This window comes from Durio zibethinus, chromosome 27 (assembly GCF_047325235.1).
Source record: "Durio zibethinus cultivar Kanyao isolate XHJ-2024 chromosome 27, ASM4732523v1, whole genome shotgun sequence".
NCBI classification, from domain to species: domain Eukaryota; kingdom Viridiplantae; phylum Streptophyta; class Magnoliopsida; order Malvales; family Malvaceae; genus Durio; species Durio zibethinus.
Window position 1 is genome coordinate 11,421,693 of NC_143188.1, and position 26,791 is coordinate 11,448,483.

The 26,791-nt window shown below is 31.7% G+C and overlaps 2 protein-coding genes and 1 long non-coding RNA gene across 4 annotated transcripts in view; all 3 read right to left on the minus strand.

Annotated features, from left to right (window-relative positions):
* Positions 1-26,791, minus strand: part of LOC149510924 (zinc finger BED domain-containing protein RICESLEEPER 2-like) — a 71,314-nt gene that overhangs the window by 39,462 nt on the left and 5,061 nt on the right. The window contains exons 2-4 of the mRNA XM_089756332.1: positions 2,269-2,327; positions 294-947; positions 103-186 (exon numbers count right to left, since the gene is read on the minus strand). Of these exons, the coding sequence (XP_089612458.1) occupies positions 103-186; positions 294-947; positions 2,269-2,307 (777 nt within the window). The 5' untranslated portion in view covers positions 2,308-2,327. The remainder of the gene's footprint in view (positions 1-102; positions 187-293; positions 948-2,268; positions 2,328-26,791) is intronic.
* Positions 18,127-20,209, minus strand: LOC111279591 (uncharacterized). 2 transcript variants are annotated; one of them, XR_016334638.1, is made up of 4 exons: positions 20,093-20,209; positions 18,665-18,785; positions 18,467-18,590; positions 18,127-18,310 (listed from the first exon to the last, which is right to left on the minus strand). It is a non-coding gene; the product is annotated as an uncharacterized LOC111279591 (long non-coding RNA). The 2 variants fall into 2 exon arrangements; XR_016334639.1 differs by lacking the exon at positions 20,093-20,209 and adding an exon at positions 18,889-18,989.
* LOC111280115 (zinc finger BED domain-containing protein RICESLEEPER 2-like) lies at positions 20,363-23,951 on the minus strand. The gene is made up of 8 exons (XM_089756051.1): positions 22,088-23,951; positions 21,721-21,755; positions 21,542-21,619; positions 21,286-21,368; positions 21,071-21,182; positions 20,873-20,965; positions 20,698-20,778; positions 20,363-20,587 (listed from the first exon to the last, which is right to left on the minus strand). Exons 1-8 carry the CDS (start codon positions 23,637-23,639, stop codon positions 20,363-20,365), a joined length of 2,259 nt encoding a protein of 752 aa, XP_089612177.1. The 5' UTR covers positions 23,640-23,951.

Consider the following 26,791-nt stretch of genomic DNA (forward strand, 5'->3'; position numbering starts at 1 on the left):
TTAACAAAATATTTATAATTAGTACAACATTTCTATGGAAAAATTAAGAATAGTTAATACAATTGTAACCTTGAATAAAGTGATAAAGGAACAACAGATTACCTGCTCAAGAGGCACTCCCCCTGTTCCAGCTGGCGATGAAGCATGCATAGGTAGTGGTGGGTGCAAATTTGGAATCACTCCCATCTAAAAGCAGATGTTATTATCATTAGACACGTGAATGCTAATTTATGAATGACCTTAGAATAATATAAGTATCAGGTATTGTAAATACAATTAAGATTGACTGTTACCGGCTCATTAAACTCTTGTATTTCCATTACATGATCATCCCTTGTGTTTGAGTCTAGCAAATCATAGGTAGATGAAGCAGGTAGAGGGTTTCTCATAGGCACTGTCACCTGCGAAAAGTTTGAAATAGCTTCTTCTGGAAACCCAACTTCAGTGTCCCGAACCGTTACTTGTACAAACATTTTCTTCATATTTTTCAAGTCATTGAAGATACGAAGTGCCAAGGATTTTACTTTTTCAGACTCTGTTTCAGATGCAGGCCAAAAGAATTCTACTACATAAACATCATCAGTGGTATATCGGTTCTCTAGACAGATTGCAACAGCAGCTTGATCGTTTCCAGCATGTGGAAAGTAATATTTCTTAAAACATGGTTCAAAATGGAAGTGCTCACTTGATTGAAGTGCTTTCCCAGCAATAGCTTCCCCTACTATAAATTGAAGTCTTTCACAATGTCTAATAACCATTTCAGACCAGAAACATTGCCCATAACAACAAGTACTTTGGATGGATAAAGCACGTTTCTTGTATAGAATTTTATTCACATTAGTCCCACAAGCCCATGTTAATGCCAATGAAAGCTTATATTCTAAACATACCTCTTCTAACATATCATATATCTCAGCCAAAGCAGCCATTTGATTTAAATTGATTCCCTGTGTTAATATAGATAATAATGAATTACAACAAAAAAGAAAAAATAAAAAATAACACATTTGAAAAGACAAACGCAATACACCCTTAAATTAACACTTTTTGTAAGGATGACAATGCATAGGATATCCACTAATTTTAAGATACTCATATCCAAATTCAATTATCAAATATAATATCCATACTGAACCCATTTGGTAATATCCTATTAAAATCTGATTCCATTTATTTAGTTAAAAATATATCGGTATCTATTAAAAATATACCCTATCCATAGACATCTTTAACTTTTTGGCCATTTTGTATGCAACTTCTAAGAGTGACAATATATAATAGTGCAACTTCAAATTGGAGCTTTTTGTTAAAGTCTTCCCTTTTTCATTTTAATACCATGGTACTTAATGTCTCTAACTACAAGGCTTGAAGTTTAATAATTTTACCTAAATTTTCAGTCCCAACAACATGTACTTTAATATTCAGGCGGCCCCTATTATGCTTTTGTAAAATTCTATGTTTTTTTTGGTACTTAAAAAACTATTATTCCAAAAAAAAAAAACTAAAATAAAACTTCTGGCATGCTTTGAAGCAACCAATAAATATATATTATAAATTTTGACATCGTAATTTTACTTTGATTAAAAAAATAATCACAAGTTATTAGTAAAAATTATTATTTTGAAGATCATTCTCTTATTTTCTTACAAGATAATTTTTTCACCATTAAATTTTGATTATTTTTTTATCAAATTAAAAGCATAATGTTATAATTGCACTAATCCAAAGATGAATGATAAATTGATTATTTTAGTGAAGAAAAAACGGTATATATTTAGACCTTAACTCATTAAAACATATAGAAATTATTGATAACTTTTTAAAGTTAAAACCAAAGTAAAAATTAAAAAAGGTTAATATGCAATTTATACTCTTGAACTATATTACGTTTACAACTTTATATTTAAAAAGAAAAATCACAATTTGAGATCTTAATTTTGTTTTTGTCAAACACTTTTTAATATTGACGAATGGTATTAATTAAAAAGATGATGTGGCAAATATAATTGCCACTGAAAATGTGTAGTGTTATGATCTTATTTGTTATTTTATTGCTATATTAGCATATTATTAATAGAGTTAGTATTTAAGGGCAAAAATGTATGACGATGAAAATTGAGATACTAAATTGTAAATTTTTATAGGTACTAAATCATGAAAAATAATATAATTTAAGAATCAAATTGCATATTAGTCCAAGTAAAAATTTTAGTTTTGTATTGTTTAGGAGACTTGAAAAAGATAACTAAAAGAAAGAAAAATTAATACCTCTAGAAAAGGTTGTAGAGGTTGTACTTTACTTTCCATTAGAGGAGTTGGATTGAAACCTATAAGAAAATTGATAAAAATATCATCATTAATGAATATAATCATAAATCTAAATAATAATAAATTAAGAAAGGCATGATGATATATGTAGATTCTTTATCATAAAATTAAGGGTCAATGATCCATTTTATCATTTTTTTAGTTTATTGATCAAATTTTATCAATCAATCATCTTTGAACTGATTGATAAATTTTTAACACAACACTTTTTATTTAAACCCAAATTAGTCAAAATATATACCAATAAAATATTTCATTGTCATACTAGTAAAAGAATGAAATATTTTTTAGTTTTTTAAAAATTAAAAAAACCGAAAAATAAAAAATAAACAAAACTAGAAAAAAAAAAAAAAGCAAAGGAGAGAAAGAATAAAGAAAGTATAGGAATGGAAGGGGAAATTGCTTAGTCTTGTCGTCAAGCGTTAATCTAAAGCCAATTGACCAAATTTTGGATGTATGAAAAGGCAATGAAGAAAGAAAAAAGCAAATGGATTGTAAAAGGAGAGAAAGTGGGAAAAGAGAGAACTTATAGATCTAGCTAGATCTAGTGATTTAAAATACGATACGATAACAAGATATGAATATGATACAAAAAAAGATGTGAGGTGACTTAGTTTAAAATTTTATCCATAATTATATATGAGTTTAACAAAAACAAAAAAATGTATTTTATATTTTTGTGTCGACACAAATTATGACACGTAATTTTTATGTAAAACATAATACAAATACACAAATTTTAATATTTTACACAACAAAATATATGAATTATCATATCTAGATCTAGTATGGCGAGATGGAAATGAGAAGAGTAAAATGGTTTGGTTATCTACGCTAATTTGCTTTGATTATGCTTAGAAAGTGAGGTAAATATTTTAAGCCTAAGGAGCATTTAGTTCGAGGATTTTTAGATATTGGAAGGTAAATGATTTTGCTGAAAAATGATAGTTAAAGGGAATAGATGATTCTTGTATTTTGTTGATCTTAAGAAATATAAGATTTTTATATAATTTGCAAAATCTAAGATTACCTAATGAATTCTTTTAGTATATTGTTTTTAATGACACATATATAACATGTGACATTTATATAATCATTTATTTAATATTTTTATAATATATTTATTTAACATATGAATAACTTATAGAAATAATAAAGAAAAAAAAAGCATTAATCTCAAACATGGATGTGACATGATTAAAGAAGCTATAATCATCACAATATATTTCTCAAGATTATTCATGTATCATAATGCATGTATTTCTCAAAATTTAATACCAAATCAAAATGCATAATTTTAAAACTTAGTCATGCAGTAAATCATAGTTGCGAACTATGATCACAAATATGTTTAACAATATAATTCATTTTCTCCTTTCTAATTCCAAGATTTATAAAACATTAAACATATGCATATTTACACCAAGCAACTATGAAATATTCTAAAATATTTTTTAGAACATTTATCTATCAAAGTCATAATTAATGACTAACAAGAGAAAACCACTTATGAATTCATATGCTAAATTTACTTAACAATTTATCACCTGTTTTATACTATCAAATATAATTTTCAAATTAATGAACATGTATTATGCTAATCATCATAAATATGCATAAACAATTTATTGATCTTCAAACAATGTCATTTTACAATTTATCAAATACTTTACACTATCAATTATCAATGAATGCATTAATCATAAACAATATGTCACATAGTCAATTTATAGCATACTTTAATGACATCATTGTTAAGTATATTTCATCAATAAATTTCTAATATCATTGTATTCAAATGAAGTGTATAATCAATGTCAATGTTTTTTGTGTTCATTCTCACACCAATTCATCTAGTTGTGATTTCTCACATAATTCTCGTTAGGTTATTTTTTCAACCTTTCCTTTGATTTTACTTGTGCATGATCCTTTGATCAAATACCAAGTCACAGTAAAATGAAAAAAAAAATCAAATAATAAGTCTTCAAAATATATCCATCATTGGAATAAACTTCAATCAAATATATTTAAACACAATCATGCAATCAATCAATCATCTCAATATAATCATTATGCTAAAGTCACATAGCAAATTTTCATCATAGTTAAAATATTATAAGAATATATAAAATGTCCAAATAAATTTCAATACCTCTAATTATTAGCAAACATATTTAGAAGTTTTATTCAAAGAAGAATAAACATCGTCATTGACTTTGGTATTTTTGATCAAGAGATATATCACTTTAGTATTTTTGTCAACCATTTTGTATTGAGTTCATATCTTTTTTAAACTCTATAGTTGTCACAGACAACTCCTTAAAAATGAAAGAATACCTTTGATAACATTTCAGCATTGTACAAATGTTCACACCAAAAATTAAAATGTTACTCTAAGATAATAAATTGCGATGATTAGGCAACTTGTTGCTTTTTTGTATTTTATTTCCAAAACTTAGTTTTCACAATAAATATTCTAAATAATCAATTTTCATAGTTAATTACTTCTTTTAAAAATATCTCATGAGTAATATTTTGGTCATGAAACTCTTTTTGTCACTTCCCTTGATCATATTGTAAACACCCCATTTTGTCCGGGATTCTTTGTCAATTGAGACTAATCCAAGCTCAGTTGCAGGGATTTTTATTCAATTTTGATTTTAGATATTTTTATTTCATATTTATCATTTTTTTATTTTATGATTTATTTTCTTTTTCTTTCTTTTGATTTTCTGATTATTTTAAAAAAAAAAAAGAAAGAAAGATTGAGATTAAGTTTGATGATGATCAGGAAGGATAATTAGGTGCTAATCTTTAGCATTTGATGACTAATGGGAATCAAACTGAAACACAATAACTTGGTTTTATATGTCATTACAATTCACAGCAATTGGGGGGACGGGAAAAAATGGGAGAAAAGATAGAGGAGGAATCCAAATAAGAGAGGGGCGAAAAATAGATTACAGCAGTCAAATATCGATAAATGAAAAGTTACAAAAGTTGGTAGAAATTTTATCTTGGCAGTGTCAGCACCGACGACAAACCATAGCGAACATTGAGCTTTTGAAGATCAAAAATAATAAAAATGAAGAGCAGTAAGAGGCCACTGACGTACTTAAAACCCAAAATGATCGGACAGTGAAAAGGAACCAAAACAGTGAAGAAAGTTCACAGATTCCTTTCTTAGATCTATGCTGTTGAAGGATGGTTGGTGAGAAACTGACCATAAATAGGAGATGAGTAGGTCGAAGGGAGGTTCATGGTGAATTTTCAGCATCAACGGTGGGTGGCTGTAGCGGTATGTAGAGGCGACGGTGCTGGAGCTTCGTTGATTTCTGGAAGAACCGGTTGGTGTCCATTTATGGGAGCGAAGGTTGTTGATGGGAATTTTACAAACCAGAGACAACAGCCTACTCAACAGCAACAAAATTTTCATGCGACTGAGCTGCACCAGACACGAGATCACCTCGATATGAGCAGTCATATGCTCAAGGCACAGGTCCTGCCTGGAATGGTCAATTGGTTCTACAACAGCAACCCTCTTCACTTGTCTATGGTGCTCAGAGAAGTGGCTTGCTACCACCACCACTATGGGAAGCACAGGCAGTAGACTCTAGCCTAATTGCGGATGCTCAATATCCTCAGTCAATGGTTACTCAAGTTAGTGTAACACATGGCCAAACTCAAGGACCTCAACATATGAGAAGTGATCAGGTGGTGGGTATGTACATTCAGCCAATCACAACCGGTCATTTGTCAGCAATTAATAACAAGGCTGTTCAGGGAAACCGGTTTGCTAGTTTTCATCCTCAACCAGTTCTGAGAGCACAGTATATGGACATACTTCCACAGCAAATGGCTCCTATGTATCCTCAACAAATGTGTGGCAACCAAATGGGAGTATATGGTTATGTTTAGCAACACTTCAAGCCATTATTTCCTTCATGAAAAATGGGGGAGATCGTGTCAAATTGGTGAAGGATATGGACAATCTAGTGGAGTCGCGTCAAATTCCTCAAGTCAAGATAATCTTTTTTTTTGTATTTTATTTATTTACTTATTTTTTTTGTGTTAGTTATTTTCATGAGTATTATTTTTATTTTTATTTTTATTTTTTTTGTAAAAAATAAAAATTTTCAAAAAGAAATATTTTTTAGGAAAAGTTGAAAGTATCAATTTTCCTTAAAAATAAAATTTCAAAAACAGGTTTTTGATGAAAAGTTGAAAGTATCAATTTTCCTTAAAAATCAAAGTTTCCAAAAAAAGTTTTTGGGGAAAAGTTGAAAGTATCAATTTTCCTTAAAAATAAATTTTCAAAAAAAATCAATTTTTGAGGAAAAGTTGAAAGTATCAATTTTCCCTCACAAGAACAATCATTCTTTTCTTCCTTTTTATTTTGATTTTGATTTTGATTTTTCTTTAAATAATCCGACGACGAAGCCTCTGCAAGTGAAACAATAGTTCTTCTTACATACTCTTGAGGTGAGAGAATTTTCTTAATTTTCTGCTAAAAGTATTAGAGTCAATTGAGAATAATTTCCAATAATTAATTACTTGGTAAAATTTTAAGGCTCATTGGATAACACAAATTTCAGCTGGTACCATTTTTTTATGGGCGTTGTGAGGGTCTATAAGCTTCCTCACACGTAACCAAACTCTCGAATCCTGTTCTGGTTAGTAGACTTGAACCTATTCCCTTAAACTTAGGTGTTCTCTGAAAGGATAGATTCTTTAGGTGGCCAATCGCACCTAGATAAAAAAAAAGATTGGTGGCGACTCCTTCAAGTCAATGTCTAGCGATAGATCCCTGGATCTAGACGTTATGACAGCTTGGCGACTCCACTGGGGACTTTGAGAGTCAAGCCAGCAAATAATTTATGTTATCCAAAAGCCTAATAAAATTGAACCTTTTTGTATATATGTGTTATTATTCATTCATGTTTATTTACTTTGTTAATTATGTCATTCATATGCATGTGCATAACATGAGCTCTATACCCGAGCGTCGTCCCTCTAGGAGGGAGTAAAGTACCTATTACTTTCGTGAGGTCTAATGCCTCCGCAGTGGCTAACGAAATACTTCCACTCAAATTGAACATTTTCCGCTTGTAGCCTGTAATGGATGAGGATTAGGATGCCTTACTAGTCTGTGATGGACAAGGATGTAAGGAACAATTTGGGAACCTTTAGATTTTGACCTTAAATCATACATAGTGAACCTTAAGAGTGCCTAAACTTAGGATAGAGCCATTTCTACCCAATGATAGATATATCCTGAAATTAAGACACAAAAAGGGTGTTTGTCTAATCATTTTGATTGTTTAACTTTGTGCATCATTTTCATTATCATGTGTAACATTATGCATTAGCATCACTTTCATTTCATCCATGGAACTAACTATGTTGTTTGTCTGATTGTATGCATCTGCATTACTTTCATGATCATGTTTTAACATAATCATTTGCATCCATTTCATATTAGATTTCATTCAGTAAAATGTACATTTCATTCGTGTATCAAAGCATCATACATAAAGCATAGCATAGCTTTTTGTAATCATAATTGTGGTGTTAGAGGTTCAAGGATAGCTCCACCAAGCAACTCCACTTATCAATACAACACAAGAGCTCGAGCTAGGCAAATGGAATAAGAAAATTCCAATCATTTCGAGAGATTAGAGAAAGCTTAAGAGAAGTTAGAAGAAGAGTTGAATAAGATATTAGAGGCTTTGAACAAGCTAACCAAGGGGAAGGCAATAGAGGAGAATACTAGCCAAATGGAAGAGGATGACCCATTGTGCCCTCCTGGTTTCGAGCCACATCAAGCCTAATCTGCACAAGGTTTACCACCACAGCGGTTCACCTATCCTGTAGGGTACACATATCCCAGAATGTCATCAGCTTCAAATCAAGGGCAATTCTTATCTTTACTGAAAAGCCAGTAGAACCAATATCAGTCTATAATTTGGATGATCTAGAAAAAAAGTTGAGGCCTAAGAAGAAAGGGGACTTTAGAAGCCGTAAAAGCTGAACAGAAGATGAACATATTAGATAAAACGCTACGAGTAATGGAGGGAGTTAGTTTTTATAGCTTAGTTGATGTTGCTGGGCCCTGTTTAGTTCCTAATGTGGTTATTTTTCCAAAATTCAAGGTGCTGAAGTTCGAGAAATATGATGGTATAAAGTGTCTAAAAATTTACATTACTATGTATTGTCGAAAAATCACTACCAATGCCAATAATGAAAAGCTCTTGATGCATGCATTCTAAGACAACCTCACTGGCTCTACTGCTAGGTGGTATGTCCAGTTAGACAGAATCGTATTGGTTCTTGGAGCGATATGGCTTATACTTTCATTAGTCGATACCAGCATATAATAGACTTGGCCCTTAATCATCTTTCTTTACAGAATATGAATAAGAAAGTAACTGAATCATTCAAAGAATATGCCTAACGGTGACGGGATATTACTTTTCAAGTGCAACTCTTTTGATTGAAAAGAGACCACCGTATTGTTTGTCAGTACTTTAAAATCCCTCTATTATGAAGAGATGATAGGGAATGCCATAAAGAATTTCGCTGACATGGTGATCTCAAGCGAAATCATTGAGAATGGCAAGCTGAAAGGAGAAGACCAAGAAAGCACCCAAGAAGAAAGAGACTAAAGCTCAAGCTGTAGGCTTTGACAGATAGTTTAGGGGATATCAATCTTATCTACCCTCAGATTACTCTCCATACTATCCTACTGTGAACAATGCTTCATCTTATCCATACCAACTAGCCCCTACAATCACCTAATTCATCCATATACCAGCCCATTTTTATCCCCAAGCTCCCATATACAGCCTTAACAGTCAAACTCTTGCAAGACCCTAAATTCATCTTATTAACTTGAAAAGTGGTTCACGAGAGCAATGGACTATTCGAGAAAAACTTGTATTTGATCCAATCCTTATGACTTATACGGAGTTATACTGAGAGCTCTATAATAGCCACCTGATTGCCCTCAAGCCATGTGGACCCACTCAAACCACCTCATCCTAAGTGGTATGATCCTATAGCTCATTATGACTACCACTATAGAATTGCTGGCCATTGCACTGAAAATTACACTACTCTAAAGCATGAGGTGCAACGGTTAATCAAGGATAGAATGAGCTTTAGCTTCTGGCACTGTTCATGCCAAGTATTTACGGGCCATCGTTTCCAAGATAACAGAGAGAAAATTTGAATTAGCAAAGCTTGAGCAATTGATTACGAAAAATTACTTGATGAAGCAATTTGGGACATTGATGATGTTGCTGGATGTTTTGAATACTATACGTACCTTGCTGAAGGTTTAGATGCAAAATAAAAGGTTGTTATCTCTCTTCCTATTAAGACATTTAAGAGTTATGTGCTTAAGGAACCACTTGGGGTCATTGGATTGATTACTCTATGGAATTATCCACTATTGATGGTCGCCTGAAAAGTAGCTCTTGCTTTGGTTACAGATTGTGCTGTAATACTGAAGCCTTTTGAGTTAGTACCTATCACCTATTTGGAGCTGGCTGACGTATATAGGAAGGTTGGTTTTCCTCTAGGTGTCTTGAATATTCTGACTGGATTGGGCCTGAAAGTTGTGATTCCTTTGGCATATCATCCCAATGTTGACAAGATTGCCTTTACTAGAAGCAATATAACAGGGAGCATGATAATGGAAGGAGCCGCTCAAATGGTTAAGCCTGTATCTTTAGAACTCGGTAGGAAAAGCCTAATCATTTTGTTTGAGGATCAAGAATATGAAGAGTCGCAATGAATTAATGGGGCGAGATAAAAATCCTTCACCTGGTTGCCGAAGGGCATGATTTTAAATAGGATGTTAAAACTGGTTGAATGCTACTTGTCATTTTAAGAGTTCTTTTAAAGTAATGTTAGGATTTCTTTTTTGCAATATGATTTCACTTGTTATCATTTTAATAAGGGCAAGTTAATGCATTTCATTACATTTTCTCTTTCACTCGACCATTATTCCATGCCCTGTTACCTTTCATAACTTTACATTCTCATTTTTAAATTTTAGATGATGAATATTTAGACAATGATAACAATAATTCTGGGATTTAATTTTGAGAACTCATCCGCATTAATATGAAGAGATGATTTGAGCAAAAAGTAAGCTGTTATCGGAGGTGAAATAGATATGTCTTGAAGATGTGCAATCTTTTATACATGATCATGAGCTTTGTTCAATAAATGATGTTCAAGAAAGGTATTCACAATTGAGATGAAAAATGGTCATCTTTCTTTTACCATTCGAAAAACTATTTATTGTTACTCCTTTGAGCCCATTATGATTTCTTTTTCTAAAGAACCCTAACCAATGATCACCCTCTACACTAGGGGGTAATTTTTGAAAAAAATTCATAAAAGATCTCAAAAATGGAAAAAGAAATCAAAGAAAAAGAAAAAAATAAATGCCACACATGACTTGGTGCAAAGTAATGAGAATCCTTTATGTGAGGAAAAAAAAGTAGTGAAATGATGTGGGGGTAAAATGCCGAGCTACATCAAATGATCCTTCGATCTTGAACTTTTTTAATATATGTTTTGAGCCTATTATATCCATTTCTTTTATGACCCCTCACCTTGACCTACATTACAACCTTGAAAAGCTCATTTGGATCAAGTGTGAATGCTTAACTTGAATGATCATATGTTAAGCGAAGGCATGCTCATGATGAAATAATGGAATCATGCTACATTGCTTTAAAGTTGGATGTATGAAAGATATCAACAATGGATGAAAAATGAGCAAAAAAAAAGAAGATGATAAAAAAAAAAAAAAAAGAAAGAAAGAAGGAAAAAATGAAAAAAAGAGATTCAAATTGAAAACCTGAAAGGGTGATTTTGGTAGAAAAAAAAATATCTAGGTCAAATGGCTCACATAAATGGAAGATAAAAAACATCTGAAGATCCCTCAAAGACTGAGGTAAAGTTCGCCAAGCTCAAAATGACTTCAACAGTAAATGGAATGAGTTTTTGAAAAAGAATCCTAGATTAATGTTGAGAATTATTTGAATATTCATCATTTGGACATACCATCCATCCCAATGACATGTATCCAATTTATTTCCTTTCTTATTTACTTTGTACCAAAATAGATCTTCATTGATTATCTTTACCATAATTCACCTTGTGTTCTCTTATTGTTTCACCCCTAGAATGAATTGAGAAAATGCTTGACTACATTGTATTTGTTAAGAATTGAAATGATAATGAATATGTGCTTAAAAGAGTCTTGCATTCATTTGAAAAGAAATCTAAGATGATGGTGGTAACAAAATGAAAAAATGGTAGAAACCTAAAAGAGATGATGAGAAAGGACAAATGATGTGATCAAATGAAGAATATGATGATGGATTAGACAATAAAATGAAGATGAGGCAAATCTTGAAAAGTGGTATAATCAAGTGATGAATATGGGGATGTATTGGTCGATATAACCTATGAGTTATGATTAAGTGATGAAAATGATATGGGGCAATAGACGAAACTGGTACTGAAAAGCTTATGAACGATGACCAAATGACAGATGATGAAATTTGTTTTGAAATGGCTAGTATTGAGAAGCTTATGAATGATGTCCAAGTGATAGAAGATGAAATTTATTTTGAAATGGTTAGTGATGATAAGCCTGGCATGTGGGGTAATAGGTAAATTTTGTTGGTGCTGAGAAACCTTCAGAAGATGATCAAGTAATGGAAACAATGATGATCAATTGATGAAGCTTGTTCTAAAATGTTGAAAAGCTAAATAATGGGAGAGTGTGAGATGGTAAGGTTTTGAGGACCACATACCACAATTATTTTAGAATTTTATGATATAGAGGTCTGTATTGCATGCATCATGAAGGCATCATTGCTTAATACATGCACATGATTTAATGAATTAAACTTTGTTTGGACATGCATGACACTATGGTAATATAGGTTGCCGTATTTGCATCATTAAGAAGGCATTTACATCTTTGGTCATAACATTCATTCATGCAAATTTTTGAGTCACTTGAAAAACAAATTTTGATTTCTTGAGAACTCAAATGAGAATCTTTGAGTTTCAAAATGAAAATCTTTGAGGAGTGAAATCCTAAAGTTCGTCGAATGTGAATCTTTGAACAAATGAAAAGTTTTAAACTTTTGGATGTGAATCTCTAAAATACAAAGCTTCAATTTTTTGGATGCGAATTTCTAATGTTTCAAATAAGAACCTTTGAACTTAGATGTGAAACTCTAAGTTTATTGCATGTGAGTCTTTGAACTCAAATGAGAAGCTTTGAATTTTTTGATGTGAATCTCCAAAATTCAAATGAAAAGCTTTAGATTTTTGGATATGAATTCCAAGTTTGCCAAATGAAAATCTTTGAAAAAAAAAACCTTGAACTTTTGGATGTGAATCTCCAAAATTCAAATGAGGAACTTTAATGCAAGTCTTGCAAGTTGCAAATGCAAATCTTGAGATCTTGCAAATTTGAATGAAATTGAAATTTTGAGAATCAAATTTCAGTAAATTCTTACGAAGTTGAAAGGTTCTTGCGAATCTGAACCTATGAATGTGAACTCAAATTGTGAATCTTTCGGTTCCCATTACAAAATTTCTTCAATCACGATCTATAACTCCTTTGGACATGATTGTCAAGCAGCCATTTACTTTTCAAAGTCCGTTGCCTCTGTTTAGAGGAGCAATTTACTTTTCAAAAGTTGTGGTGCCTCTGTTTAGAGGAGCAATTTACTTTCCTAAGTCGTGGTGCCTCTGTTTAGAGGAGCAATTTATTTTCCAAAGTCATGGTGCTGTTTAGAGGAGCAATTTATTTTCCAAAGTCATGGTGCCTCTGTTTAGAGGAGCAATTTACTTTCCAAAGTCGTTGAGCCTCTGTTTAGAGGAGCTTTGATAAAAAAAACAAAAAAAAATAAAAAAAGTTACCTCTATTTAGAGGAGCTTTGTTTATGTTTCTCAAAGTCATTGAGCCTCTGCTTAGAGGAGCTTTGATCAAAATTAAAAAAAAAAGTAAAAAAAAATGGACAAAAAAAACAAAACAAAAAAAAAGTTGCCTCTATTTAGAGGAGCTTTGTTTATGTTTCTCAAAATCATTGAGCCTCTGCTTAGAGGAGCTTTGATCAAGATTTTAACAAAAAAAATTCAGTTGAGTCTTGAAGGGGTGTCTACATCTTTGCACAATTTCTGTTTCACAAAAAATGTGCAAAGAGGGGCAGCTATAGACACCCCATTTTGTCCGAGATTCTTTGTCAATTAAGACTAATTTAAGCTCAGTTGCAGGGATTTTTATTCATTTTTATTTTAGATTTTTTTATTTCATATTTATCATTTTTTTATTTTATGATTTATTTTCTTTTTCTTTCTTTTAATTTTTTGATTATTTAAAAAGAAAGAAAGAAAGAAAGATTGAGATTAAGTTTGATGATGATCAGAAAGGATAATTAGGTGCTAATCTTTAGCATTTGATGACTAATGGGAATCAAATTGAAACACAATCACTTGGTTTTATATGTCATTACAATTCACAGCAATTGGGGGGACGGGAAAAAACGAGAGAAAAGATAAAGGAGGAATCCGAATAGGAGAAGGAAAAAGAGAGAGAAGCGATGAGGAAAGATAGAGGAGGAATCCGAATAAGAGTGGGGCGAAAAACAGATTACAGCAGTCAAATATCGATAAATGAAAAGTTACAAAAGTTGGTAGAAATTTTAGCTTGGCAGTGTCAGTACCGGCGACAAACCATAGCGAACGTTAAGCTTTTGGAGATCAAAAATAATAAAAATGAAGAGCAGTAAGGGGCCACTGACGTACTCAAAACCCAGAATGATCGGACAGTGAAAAGAAACTAAAACAGTGAAGAAAGTTTGCAAATTCTTTTCTTAGATCTACGCTATTGGAGGATGGTTGGTGAGAAACTGACCATAAATAGAAGATAAGTAGGTCGAATGGAGGTTCATGGTGAATTTTTAGCATCAACGGTAGGCGGTTATAGCGGCATGCAGAGGCGACGGTGTTAGAGCTTCGTCGATTTCTGAAAGAATCGGTTGGTGCCCATTTGTAGGAGCGAAGGTTATTGATGGGAATTTTACAGACCAGAGACGACAGCCTACTCAGTAGCAGTAAAACTTTCATGCGACTGGAGCTACACCAAACACGGGATCACCTCGATATGAGCAGTCATATGCTCAAGGCACAGGTCCTGCCTGGAATGGTCAATTGGTTCTACAACAGCAGCCTTCTTCACCTGTCTATGGTGCTCAGAGAAGTGGCTTGCTACCACCACCACTATGGGAAGCACAAGCAGCAGACTCTAGCCTAATTGCGGGTGCTCAATATCCTCAGTCAATGGTTACTCAAGTTAGTGTAACACATGGCCAACCTCAAGGACCTCAACATATGAGAAGTGATCAGGTGGTGGGTATGTACATTCAGCCAATCACAACCGATCATTTGTCAGCAATTAATAACGAGGCTGTTCAGGGAAACCGGTTTGTTGGTTTTCATCCTCAACCAGTTCTGAGAACAGAGTATATGGACATACTTCCACAGCAAATGGCTCCTATGTATCCTCAACAAATGTATGGCAACCAAATGGGAGTATATGGTTATGTTCAGCAACATTTCAAGCCATTATTTCCTTCGTGAAAAATGGGGGAGATCGTGTCAAATTGGTGAAGGCTATGGACAATCTAGTGGAGTCGCGTCGAATTCCTCAAGTCAAGATAATCTTTTTTTTTTTGTATTTTATTTATTTACTTATTTTTTTTTGTGTTAGTTATTTTCAGGAGTATTATTTTTATTTTATTTTTATTTTTTTGCAAAAAATAAAAATTTTCAAAAAAAAATATTTTTTAGGAAAAGTTGAAAGTATCAATTTTTCTTAAAAATAAATTTTTTAAAAAAGGTTTTTAAGAAAAAGTTGAAAGTATCAATTTTTCTCGAAAATCAAAGTTTCCAAAAAAATATTTTTGGGGAAAAGTTGAAAGTATCAATTTTCCTTAAAAATCAAAGTTTCCAAAAAATGTTTTTAGGGAAAAGTTGAAAGTATCAATTTTTCTTAAAAATAAAATTTCAGAAAAGGATTTTTGAGGAAAAGTTGAATGTATCAATTTTCCTTGAAAATCAAAGTTTCGAAAAAAATATTTTGGGAAAAAGTTGAAAGTATCAATTTTCCTTAAAAATAAATTTTCAAAAAAATCAATTTTTGAGAAAAAGTTGAAAGTATCAATTTTCCTTGAAAATAAAAGTTTCCAAAAAATATTTTTGGGGAAAAGTTGAAAGTATCAATTTTTCCTCACAAGAACAATCATTCTTTTCTTCCTTTTTATTTTGATTTTGATTTTGATTTTTTTTTAAATAATCCGACGACGGAGCGTCTGCAAGTAAAACAGTAGTTCTTCTTGCATACTCTTGAGGTGAGGGGATTTTCTCAATTTTTTGCTAAAAGTAGTCAATTAAAAATAATTTTCAATAATTAATTACTTGGTAAAATTTTAAGGCTCATTGGATAACACAAATTTCAGCTGGTACCATCTTTTGATGGGCGTTGTGAGGGTGCTATAACCTTCCTCACATGTAATCAAACTCCCGAAACCTGTTTTAATTAGTAGACCTGAACCTATTCTTTTAGGAACCCTTAAACTTAGTTGTTCCCTGAAAGGATAGATTCCTTAGGTGGCCAATCGCACCTAGATAAAAAAGATTGGTGGCGACTCCCTAAAAGTCAATGTCTAGCGATAGATCCCCGGATTTAGACATTATGACAGCTTGGCGACTCCGCTGAGGAAATCCGAGAGTCAGGCCAGCAAATAAATCTGTTTATCCAAAAGCCTAATAAAATTGAACCTTTTGTATAGATGTTTTATTCATTCATGTTTATTTACTTTATTAATTATGTCATTCATATGCATATGCATAACATGAGCTCTATACCCGAGCTCCGTCCCTCTAGGAGGAAGTAAAGTACCTATTGCTTTCGTGAGGTTTAATGCCTCTGCAATGGCTAGCGAAATACTCCCACTCAAATTGAACCTTTTCTGCTTGTAGCCTGTAATGGGTGAGGATTAGGGTGCCTTACTAGTCTGTGATGGACAAGGATGTAAGGAACAATTTGAGCACCTTTAGACTTTGACCTTAAAACTGCATATAGTGAACCTTAAGAGTGCCTAAGCCTAGGATAGAGCCCTTTCTACCCAATGATATATATAACCTGAAATTAAGACACAAAAAGGGTGTTTATCTAATCATTTTGATTGTTTAACTTTGTGTATCATTTTCATTATCATATGTAACATTATGCATCAGCATCACTTTCATTTCATCCATGGAACTAATTATGTTGTTTGTCTGATTGTATGCATATGCATTATTTTCATGATCATGTTTTAACACAATCATTTGCATCCATTTCATACTAGATTTCATTTAGGAAAATGTGCATTTCATTCATACATCAAAGCATCATACATAAAGCATAGCATAACATTTCTAATCATAAGTATGGTACTCAAGGTCCAAGGATAGCTCCATCTAGCGAGAACCCTGTCCATCGATACAACACAAGATCCAGAGCAAGACAAATGGAGCAGGAAAATTCTCATAGATTTGAAAAGATAGAAAAAGCACAAGAGAAGATTGAAAGTGAGTTGAGCAAGATTCTGGAGGCTCTTAATAACATGAATAAAGGAAAAAGAGTTGAAGAAAATGCAAGCCAACAAGTTCCCTCGCTGCAAGAAGTGGCTGACCCTTTATATCCTCTAGGTTTTGGCCCACCTCAAGCTCAGTCTACTCAAGATGTTCCACCACAACACTTCGCATATCCAACATATCCTGGAATGCCATCAGCTTCCAACCCAAGGCAGTATAACAGCTATGTAAATCCTATCTTCACTAAAAAGGCAGTAGAACCAATTCCTAATCTAGATGATTTAAAAGAGAAGGAGAAAGAAAAGATAAGAGTGAAAGTTCAGGAAAGCTCCAAGATTAGCATTCTAGAGCAAAGGCTACGGGCTGTGGAAGGATTTAGCTTTTATGGGTCAGTTGATGCTGCTGGGCTCTGCCTAGTTCCTGATGTGGTTATTCCCCATAAGTTTAAAATACCGAAATTTGAAAAATACGACGGTACAAAGTGCCCCAAAGCCTACATCACCATGTATTGCAGGAAGATGGCAGCTTATACTCATGATGAAAAACTCTTGATGCATGTTTTTCAGGACAGTCTTACTGACTCTGCGGCTAGATGGTATGTTCAGCTGGACAGAACTCGCATTCGCTCTTGGAGTGATATGGCACATGAATTTGGCTTTTGTGATTATGATCAAGATACAACAAAAGATTTTTTGTACCAAATTAACTAAAGTACAATCCGATTTTTGGAAGAATCCATTTCTGTGGCATATTGATAGAGTACAAGCATAACAACTATATATGCGCTAGCTCTGCTTGAATCACGGAGGAATGTTTCCACACAAGAATTTTCAAATCACTATAACAAACAAGGAAAAGAAAAATGGAGTCCATTTAGCAAATTTTAGGTTCAATGGAAAAGGAAATGTAATGGCATGGCAAAATGCCGCTGCGGCTACCAACAGAGCAACTTTTTCTAGCACTATGGAAGTTCTGGCATGTTTTTGGCAGATAAAAAATGCAACCGAGTGAAGGGCAAATGTAAGCAAGACAGCAAATGAAAGCAACACAAAGGAAGAAGGGAGCTCCTTTGGTCGTCAGTTTGTGAACACTGGAGGGAGATTCCAAGCGCAAAAGTAAAGCAAAATGTCAAAGTTTTTGCCTGGCATCCTTTCTAAATTCCAATCAAGATGAAAAATAAAAATAAATCAAAGGTAAGTACAATCATCCTTATTGCCTTCTCACCCCCTTATGCATTTCTGGCCTGCTCAAAGAAAGATGGAGATTAGGCAGGGCTGGGATTGGAATTCTGAACACAAGCCTGCCCATAACACGATAATAAAATATTTATTTAATTAAAAAATTAAGATTTTAGGTAAAGGGTTGGGTCTAAGATTTAGATAAATTATTTACTCGCCATAGAAAATTGTAGAAAATAGATAAGAGGATCTAATAAACAAATTACAATTGGACTTACTTCATTTTGACATTTCCAACATGTTCCGACTGCACACTGAAGCTTCCATGCTCTCTGCTCCTTCACCAGCACTCAGAAGTGGAGCTTTGTAACTCCAACCAATTGTCTAGAGATGGATCACCATCTGGTATTTCAACAGGTCAGTTTCAAGTTAGATAAATAATAATAATAATAATAACAATAAGTATCATAAACTACCATTTATGTCGGAATCTTTGGCATTGTCTCCAGTACTATTAGTTTCTTCAGAATTCCAATTTTTCGAAATTTTAACCAGAGAAGTACTGTCTTTCTCGTCCATCTTCCTTTTACTTTTAGCCTATGAAATGAAAATGCATAAAGGCAACTCAGTCTTCCGAAATTCTTGGTTATAGTGTAGGTAAAACATTTAATCCAGGTCACCTTTTATCATATGCACCTACCTTATTTTGCAGTGGTGCATGATTTGCTCTGTTATCTGAGACAGCAAATGATCTCAGGTAAGTGATAAGAGTATGTAACTCTAAACAAATTAGATCATCTAGCTAAGGACATTCAAAGCTTACTCTTTTGAGCAAAGTATCATACATCAATCAACCAAATGCTCAAATGCGATAATAACAAAGTTAAGCCATGTGGTTTACATGCACCCTACTTACTCTAGGTTTATTATTATTATTATCTTAATTAGGGATATCAATAAGGTATGAAATAGATAAGACATTGTCATCCCATTTCTATCTATAATTTTTTATATTATCTTCATCTTTGTTCCCGAACTAATATTTTAAATTTATCACATCACTATTATTGTAAAGATTTAATAGGTATAGATAATCTTAATAACTTATTAAAAAATAAAAAATTATTTTTAATTTTTTATCTTGCACATTTATTCTAATTTTTTATAAATAAAAATATATTAGATCTAATTAATTTAAAATAAAAAATTTATAAGATTAAATAAAAAATCTATTTTTTTGGTGTAAAGGCGTGGTCAAACCACTTAAATTCTAGAGGTTCTAGGTCTTGCTACTCCTAGGATATCTTTCCCTTTAGGAGGGTTAGCCAAAACATAATGAGTACAATCCTCACTAAAGCCCAGCTAGCCATTTAATCAATACAAAAATTCATCTCTAAAGATACGAATAATCCTGCAAAAATAAAAAATCTATTTATTATATATATATATGTATATAAATAAATAGGATACGAGCATAGATACAAAGTGGTTGCTATATTATTTGTCCCTATATTCTATAAAAAATTTGAAATTATACTCATTCTCTTACACATCCCAAAAATTAATATCTATTCTCATTTTCACAGGATAAAAAATTAGGTTTCTTCTAAAGTATAAGTAAAATTGATTTCCTTAAATTTGATAAATATTCCAAAGTATTTTGAACAAGTAATATTCAAATTAATAAGATTTATTAACTTACTTTGTGAATTTTGTTGACAGTTAAATTAAACTTCTTTTTTTTGGGATTAATCAAACTTAATTTGTATTTGTAATGTTTTTTCTACATCAACGGGATTAAAAAGATTAGGATATGTCTCATTAAATTGTATTTTAAAAAATTAACCATGCAAATTAAACACATGTCCCATTAAAATGCCAATCCTTAAGCAAGAGTTAATAACCTTGGCTCCCTCCCAAACATATACTTCCATGGCATAGATCAAGAAATGTCCGATGTCGAAAGTGAGGCATGTCGTCTTGCGTGAAAGGAAAATAATTGCCATGTGTGAGGCAGTCTGCATATTTCATCACAAAGAGTGCACAATCCACAGCGCTGAAAAGATTCGAAGTTTATGTAAGTAACTATGGGTGATGAACCTTTTATAAACCATAAAATGAAAACCAAAAGCTTCATTTTCATTATTTCTCTCAAATTAGAATAGAATATTTGCTTACTTCTTTTGCATAGGAATATCTTTGGGGACATCAAATGTCCAATCACGATCATGTCCCAATGATGGCAATAGAAACTTTTCAAACCACTGTTGGATTTTATCCTTCTCTAACTTATTGGACATTCGAGAATTTTCGATTGAATCGAACCATAGCAATTTTTTATCATCAATGTCAGCATAAAAAAGAAGCCAATGATTGTTTAAACATATTGGCAGAAACAACTGCATTGACAGACAAAAAAAAAAATGTTACAATGCTTCTTAACTAGATTATGTTATAATATCACATAAGAAACTGGAACAACTAATTACCCCATGGAAAAAAAAATTACCTTGCTCGCGCCTTTAAAGTCCTCTTTTTTAACCCAACTTAACACTTCATCTTCAGTCCTTGATCCCTCAATCAAGAAAGTCTGGATTCATCATATATGGTTGAAATGTTATTCTCATGCCAACTAACGTGTAAATATAACTTCATTAAGATTTTGAATAAATTAAGGTACTCACAGCAAGATAAGATTCAAATGAATGGTGCTTCATGTACTTATGTGGGAATCTCTCATATCTTCTTTTAAGTAAGACAAAAAATTGATTCACAACCTTCAAATATGGGCAAGACAGATGCAATAAAGGCATTAGTTCAAGCAATTTTTTTAAAGAAAAAAAGAAAACGAAAAAGAAGTACTATTTTGAAAGGATACTTACAGTATCCTCAATATAGTAATTTGGTGCATTCGTAGAATCAACATCATGTGGAGGAATCCTAAGCAAAGGTGCTAACGCACTAAGCGATATCTTATCTTGTCCAACAGATTCTCTTTAAAACAAATACAACAAATTTCATTATTATTATGATGATTATGACCCCTTAATTAAGCCATATGATCATGACTGAGACTGAGATGATGTATCATACATACCCACTTATTGCATGAGTTTGCCATTTGCTCAAATGTTCTCTTTCTTTCTCCGTGAAAGGAAACCTCAAATATGCCTCAACATCCTACAAAAGTCGAAACAATTTTGAAAACCCCTAAATAATAAATCAATTCTGAAAATACGAAATTTTTTTAGGCATACATATGAGATGTTAGAAATATAGTACTAGCCTAAGCTTTTAGGTTGAGTTTTCCTCATATAGCGTTACAAAATGTGAAGGGAATTATTGAATGTAACCTTTTCTGTCCATATTGTTGTCCCCTTCTTGCAACTTTTCATCACAAAAGTCTCTTTCTCCTCCATCTTCCTTTTAGCCTATCAAATGAAAATGTACAAAAGAAACTCAATTTTTCAGAATTCAAGGCTATAATGTAGCAAAACACATTCAATTGATCAATTATACCATATGCACTTACCCTGTTCTGCATTGGTGCAAGATTTACTCTGTCATCTGATGACAATAAGTTAAAAAGAACGTCATGTTGCAATGATGCAGAATACAAGTTCAACAAGATAGCACAACTATAGCTGTCGAGTGAGTTAGAAGCTTCATCTTGCCTAATTTACTCACAGTTTTAATACCTCTTTAAAAGTGTATTGGTCTTCTAAGTTTCCTGTTTGCATCAATATATAGCTTGGTTCCATGTTAACTAAAACTGCAGAGTTTTGACTCACATCTATAAAGGGGTTTTTCAATAATAGAACTTATTTCCATATTACTTTACTTTATTATTTATTTTCTATAGGAGATAAGATGATAATAAGAACTTAATTCAGTAGTACCTTCTTTAGGAGATTCTAACCAATCCCTGCCGCATATCATCGCCTCTATGATCTGAGGATCTAATCCACTGAATATTGGATTGTCCATCAAAACTTTTTCATTGAAAGTGGAACCTGATATAATAGATGACACAGGTATTGCTAAGATATCTCGAGCCATCCTCGCAAGAATAGAAAAGTGAGAAGCTTGTTCACACCACCAACCAAGTATATCAAACTCTGGATTGGAAGAAATAATTATAGGTTGAGAAAGATACTTATCAAGCTCTGACATTGATGAGGCTTCAGTATTTCTTTTGGAATTGTACCAACTATGGAAAGATTCCATTGTATTTTCTTCAGCATTCAACAATGTCCATGAATTAGTATCATCGAAGAACAGTGTCCCACTAGACATATTGCTTGCATATTCATCAAAAATATTAGTGAGAGTATTACGAATCATTCTCAAGTGAATCCTGGCTGCATCATTGCCATAGATTGCATTGTAGGAGAACTCCACAAAATTAAATTTAAACCGCGGATCAAGAACAGCTGCAATTGCCAAAACCAAGCTACATGTCCAACACTTGTTATCAGATTTCACATTCATCAATGGATATCCTTTTCCATCCCATTGACTCAGTTTCTTGTAGATGCCAAAAATATCCCGCAAACATGCATTTGAAGTTCTAATGGCACCATCAATAGATTTTCCAACATTCTTCTCACCTGAGTTATCCTTACCAAGGAGACCACAAACACATTCATCACTACTGATAAAAAATGTGCTTGAAGGATGTGAAGCTACAAAGCACTGCCAGCTCTTTCTTATTTCTTCAGCTGTCTCAAAACAAGAAGAGGAATTATGTATGATTAAGGAACAAATTTTCTTGTCAAAATTCCAATCCACAAGAAACTTTTTGAAATTTTCAACCAAAGTCATTTTCTCAAATTGATTCCCTAAACTTTTCAAAGCAAGAATTTTCTTCTTCAATTCCCAATTGTCATCAATAAATTGTGCAACATAACAACAATACACAATCCTTTCAAGATCATGTGCCCACAAACTAATTATCAAATTAAAGCGACATGATAGCTTATCAAAATATCGAAGGAGTTTATGCTTTTCCTCTTTATAGACATGAATTATGTCAGATGATAGAGCATCTTGTGATTGAAGTTTGAACATTGGTTGCAAATTTTTCAAAAAATTGCCGAAAAATTCATGCTCAACTATATTCAATGGGTACTGATGCTTAATAATCATTCTTGCGACATCCATGCTACTCCTATCTTGATCAAATGAAGAATTACTTTCACTAGCACTATCATTTTTTAAATTATCTTTCCCAACTTTGGCTGCTCTTTCTTTACATCTTTTCAAGTGATTTCTCAGGTGAGTAGTTCCTTTCTTGCTTGAACCATCAAAATTTCTATCACAATGTACACATATAGCAAGTACTTTCCCATCCCCTTCTTTCTTCTTGCTAAATTCGTCCCAAACATCAGATGTTCGCTTTTTTCCTTCAGCAATTGGGATCGGTAAGTTATTTACATTTGGTTTTACCATCTCATTCTCATTATTTGCAATTGGCCCAAAAGAAGTTTGTTTCCCACTCTCCTAACATAATAAGCAACCAAGAGAACAAATCCATAGTGAGAAAAAAAAAAAAAAAACAAATTATTTACAGTCATTGTCATTTTTAAACAATTAGCTTTCCATATTTTAGAACAATAAGGTTGATTTATAGGTAAAAAAGTAAATAATTGATGTGTAAAAAAGTTAATTAATGCAACATTTTTATAAAAAAATTAAGAGCAGTTATTATAATTGTAACCTTGAATATAGTGATAAAGGAACAATAGATTACCCGTTCATGAGGCCCTGGTGTTTCCAATACTACAACTGTTCCAGCTGTTGTTGAAGCATGCATAGGTAATGATGGGTGGAATTTTGGAATCACTCCCCCCTAAAAGCAAATTTTATTATCATTAGACCCTAGGCCTAGAATAATATAAGTATCAGGTCATGTAAATACAATTAAGATTGGTACCTGCTCATTAAGCCCTTGTATTTCCATTACACGACCACCCCTTGTGTTTGAGTATATAAAATCATTGGTAGATGAAGTCATAGCCATTGTCACCTGCGGAATGTTCGAAATAGCTTCTTCCATAAACCCAACTTCAGTATCCTGAACCCTTACTTTTACAAACCTTTTCTTCATATTTTTCAAGTCATTGAAGATATGAAGAGCCAAGGATTTTGCATTTGCAGGCTCTGTTTTAGACGCAGGCAGAAACGCAGGCAAAAAGAATACTACTACATAAACATCATCAGTAGTATAACGGTTCTGTAAGCAGATTGTAGTAGAAGCACAACCGTCAAAATCAAACCATTTAACATCAACAATTGGCTCAAAATGGAAGGGCTCACTTGATTGAAGTGCTTTCCCAGCAAGCCCTTCTAAAAGTTGAAGTACTTCATTTGTTCTAATAAACTTTCGACCCGCACAAGTGTCCGAATAACAAAAAGTACTTTGGAAGAGTAGATTACGTTTCTTGAATGGAGCTAACCTAATTCCTTTCATATTAGCCTTATAAGTCCATGTTAAAGCCAATTCAAGCTTATATTCAGAACATAGCTCTTCTAACATGTCATATATCTCAGCCAAAGCAGCCAATCGATTTAATTTGAAACCCTGTTTTAATATAGATAATAATGAATTACAACAAAGAATAAAAAATCCAAAATAACACATTTAAGAAAAAAGGCAATACATCTTTAAATTAACATTTTTTTATAAGGATGACAATAGATAAAGTATCCGCTAATTTTAAGATATACTGAACCCATTTAGTAATACCCTATTAAAATATAATTCTATTTATTTAATTAAAAATCTACTGGTACTTGTTAGAAGAACCTAACACAATTTGAATTCAATAATAAAATAAAATATAATTATTTTATATGTTTTATTAATAAAATTAAATTAATAAATTTAAAAAGATATTTTATATTTAGATAATTTAAACATTTTACTAAATGATTTGTAAATATTAAAAAATTCATTATTTATAATTAGATTTGGATAACAAATGCCCTAAGCTTATTATATGTATCCTACTCAAGCCCTTTATAAAATACTCTAATCCTACTTAATTAGAATGGATAATGTCGAATATCCTTTTATACCGTAACCATCTTTAACATTTTGACCATTTTGCATGCAACTTCTAAGAGAATATATATTGACAATGTATAATAGAGCAAACTGAAATTGGAGCTTTTGGTTAAAGTCTTCCCTTTTTCATTTTAATACCAGGGAACTTAATGTCTGTAACTACAGGACTTGAAGTTTAATATTTTTACCTAAATTTTCAGTCCTAACAATATTTACTTTAATAGTCAGGCGGCCCCTATTATGCTTTTGTAAGATTTTATGTTTTCTTTGGTACTTAAAAAACTATTATTTCAAAAAAAAAAAAGCTATAAGAAAACTTTTGGCTTGCTTTGAATCAACCAATAAATATATTATATATAATAAAAATTTTGACAATCATAATTTTAATTTAATTAAAAATAATTAAAAGTTAATAGTAAAAATTATTACTTTGAAGATCGTTGTTTTGTTTTCTTCTAAAATATTTTTTTCACCGTTAGATTTTTATTTTTTTTATCAAATTAAAAGCATAATGTTATAATTGCACTGATCCAAAAATGAATGATAAATTTGATTATTTTAGCAAAGATAAAATGGTATATATTTAGACCTTAACTCATTAAAAAATATAAAAACTATTGAAAACTTTTTAAAGTTAAAACCAAATTAAAAATAATAATAATAAAAGATTAATATGCAATTTATACTCTTGAACTATATTACTTTTACAATTTAATATTTATATAAAAAACTTCATGATTTAATATATTAATTTTATTTTCATCAAACACTTTATAATATTGACTAACGATATTAATAAAAAAGATGATGTGACAAATATAATCGACCACTGAAAAATGTATTATGTGTTATGATCTTATTCGTTGTTTTATTGCTATATTAGCATATTATTAATAGAGTTAGTATTTAAGGAAAAAAATGGTATGAGAATGAAAATTGATATACTTAATCATAAATTTTTTATAGATATTAAATCTTCAAAAATAATATAATTTAAGGATCAAATTGGATATTAGTCCAAGTAAAAATTTTAGTTTTGTATTGTTTAGGAGACTTGAAAAAGATAATTAAAAGAAAGAAAAGTCAATACCTTTGGAAAAGGTTGTAAAGGTTGTACGTTATCTTCTAATAGAGGACTTGGATTGCAACCTAAAACAAAATTGATAAAAATATCATTAACGAATATAATCATAAATCTAAATATTAATAAATTAAGAAAGGCATGATGACATATGTAGATTTTTTATTATAAAATAAAGGATCAACGGTCCAGTTTACCATTTTTTTAGTTTATTGATCAAATTTTATTAATTAATCATCTTTGAATTAATTGATAAATTTTTAACACAACACTTTTAATTTAAAACCCAAATTAGTCAAAATATATGCCAATAGAATATTTCATTGACATATTAGAAAACAAATGAAATATATTTTAGTTTTTAAAAATTAAAAACTTTTGAAAAATAAAAAACGAACAAAACTAGGAAGAAAAATGAAAAAACAAAAGAGAAAAAGAATAATGAAAGAATGG

What these genes read in the sequence shown, in the direction of transcription:
- LOC111280115 (XM_089756051.1), bottom strand. Translation starts at nt 23,639, where the DNA reads ATGGTAAAACCAAATGTAAATAACTTACCGATCCCAATTGCTGAAGGA. An exon ending in GTTAGAATCTCCTAAAGAAG is followed by an intron (nt 21,756 to 22,087) that starts GTACTACTGAAT and finishes TATTGTCATCAG; the next exon opens with ATGACAGAGTAAATCTTGCA. An exon ending in CAACAATATGGACAGAAAAG is followed by an intron (nt 21,369 to 21,541) that starts GTTACATTCAAT and finishes CGACTTTTGTAG; the next exon opens with GATGTTGAGGCATATTTGAG.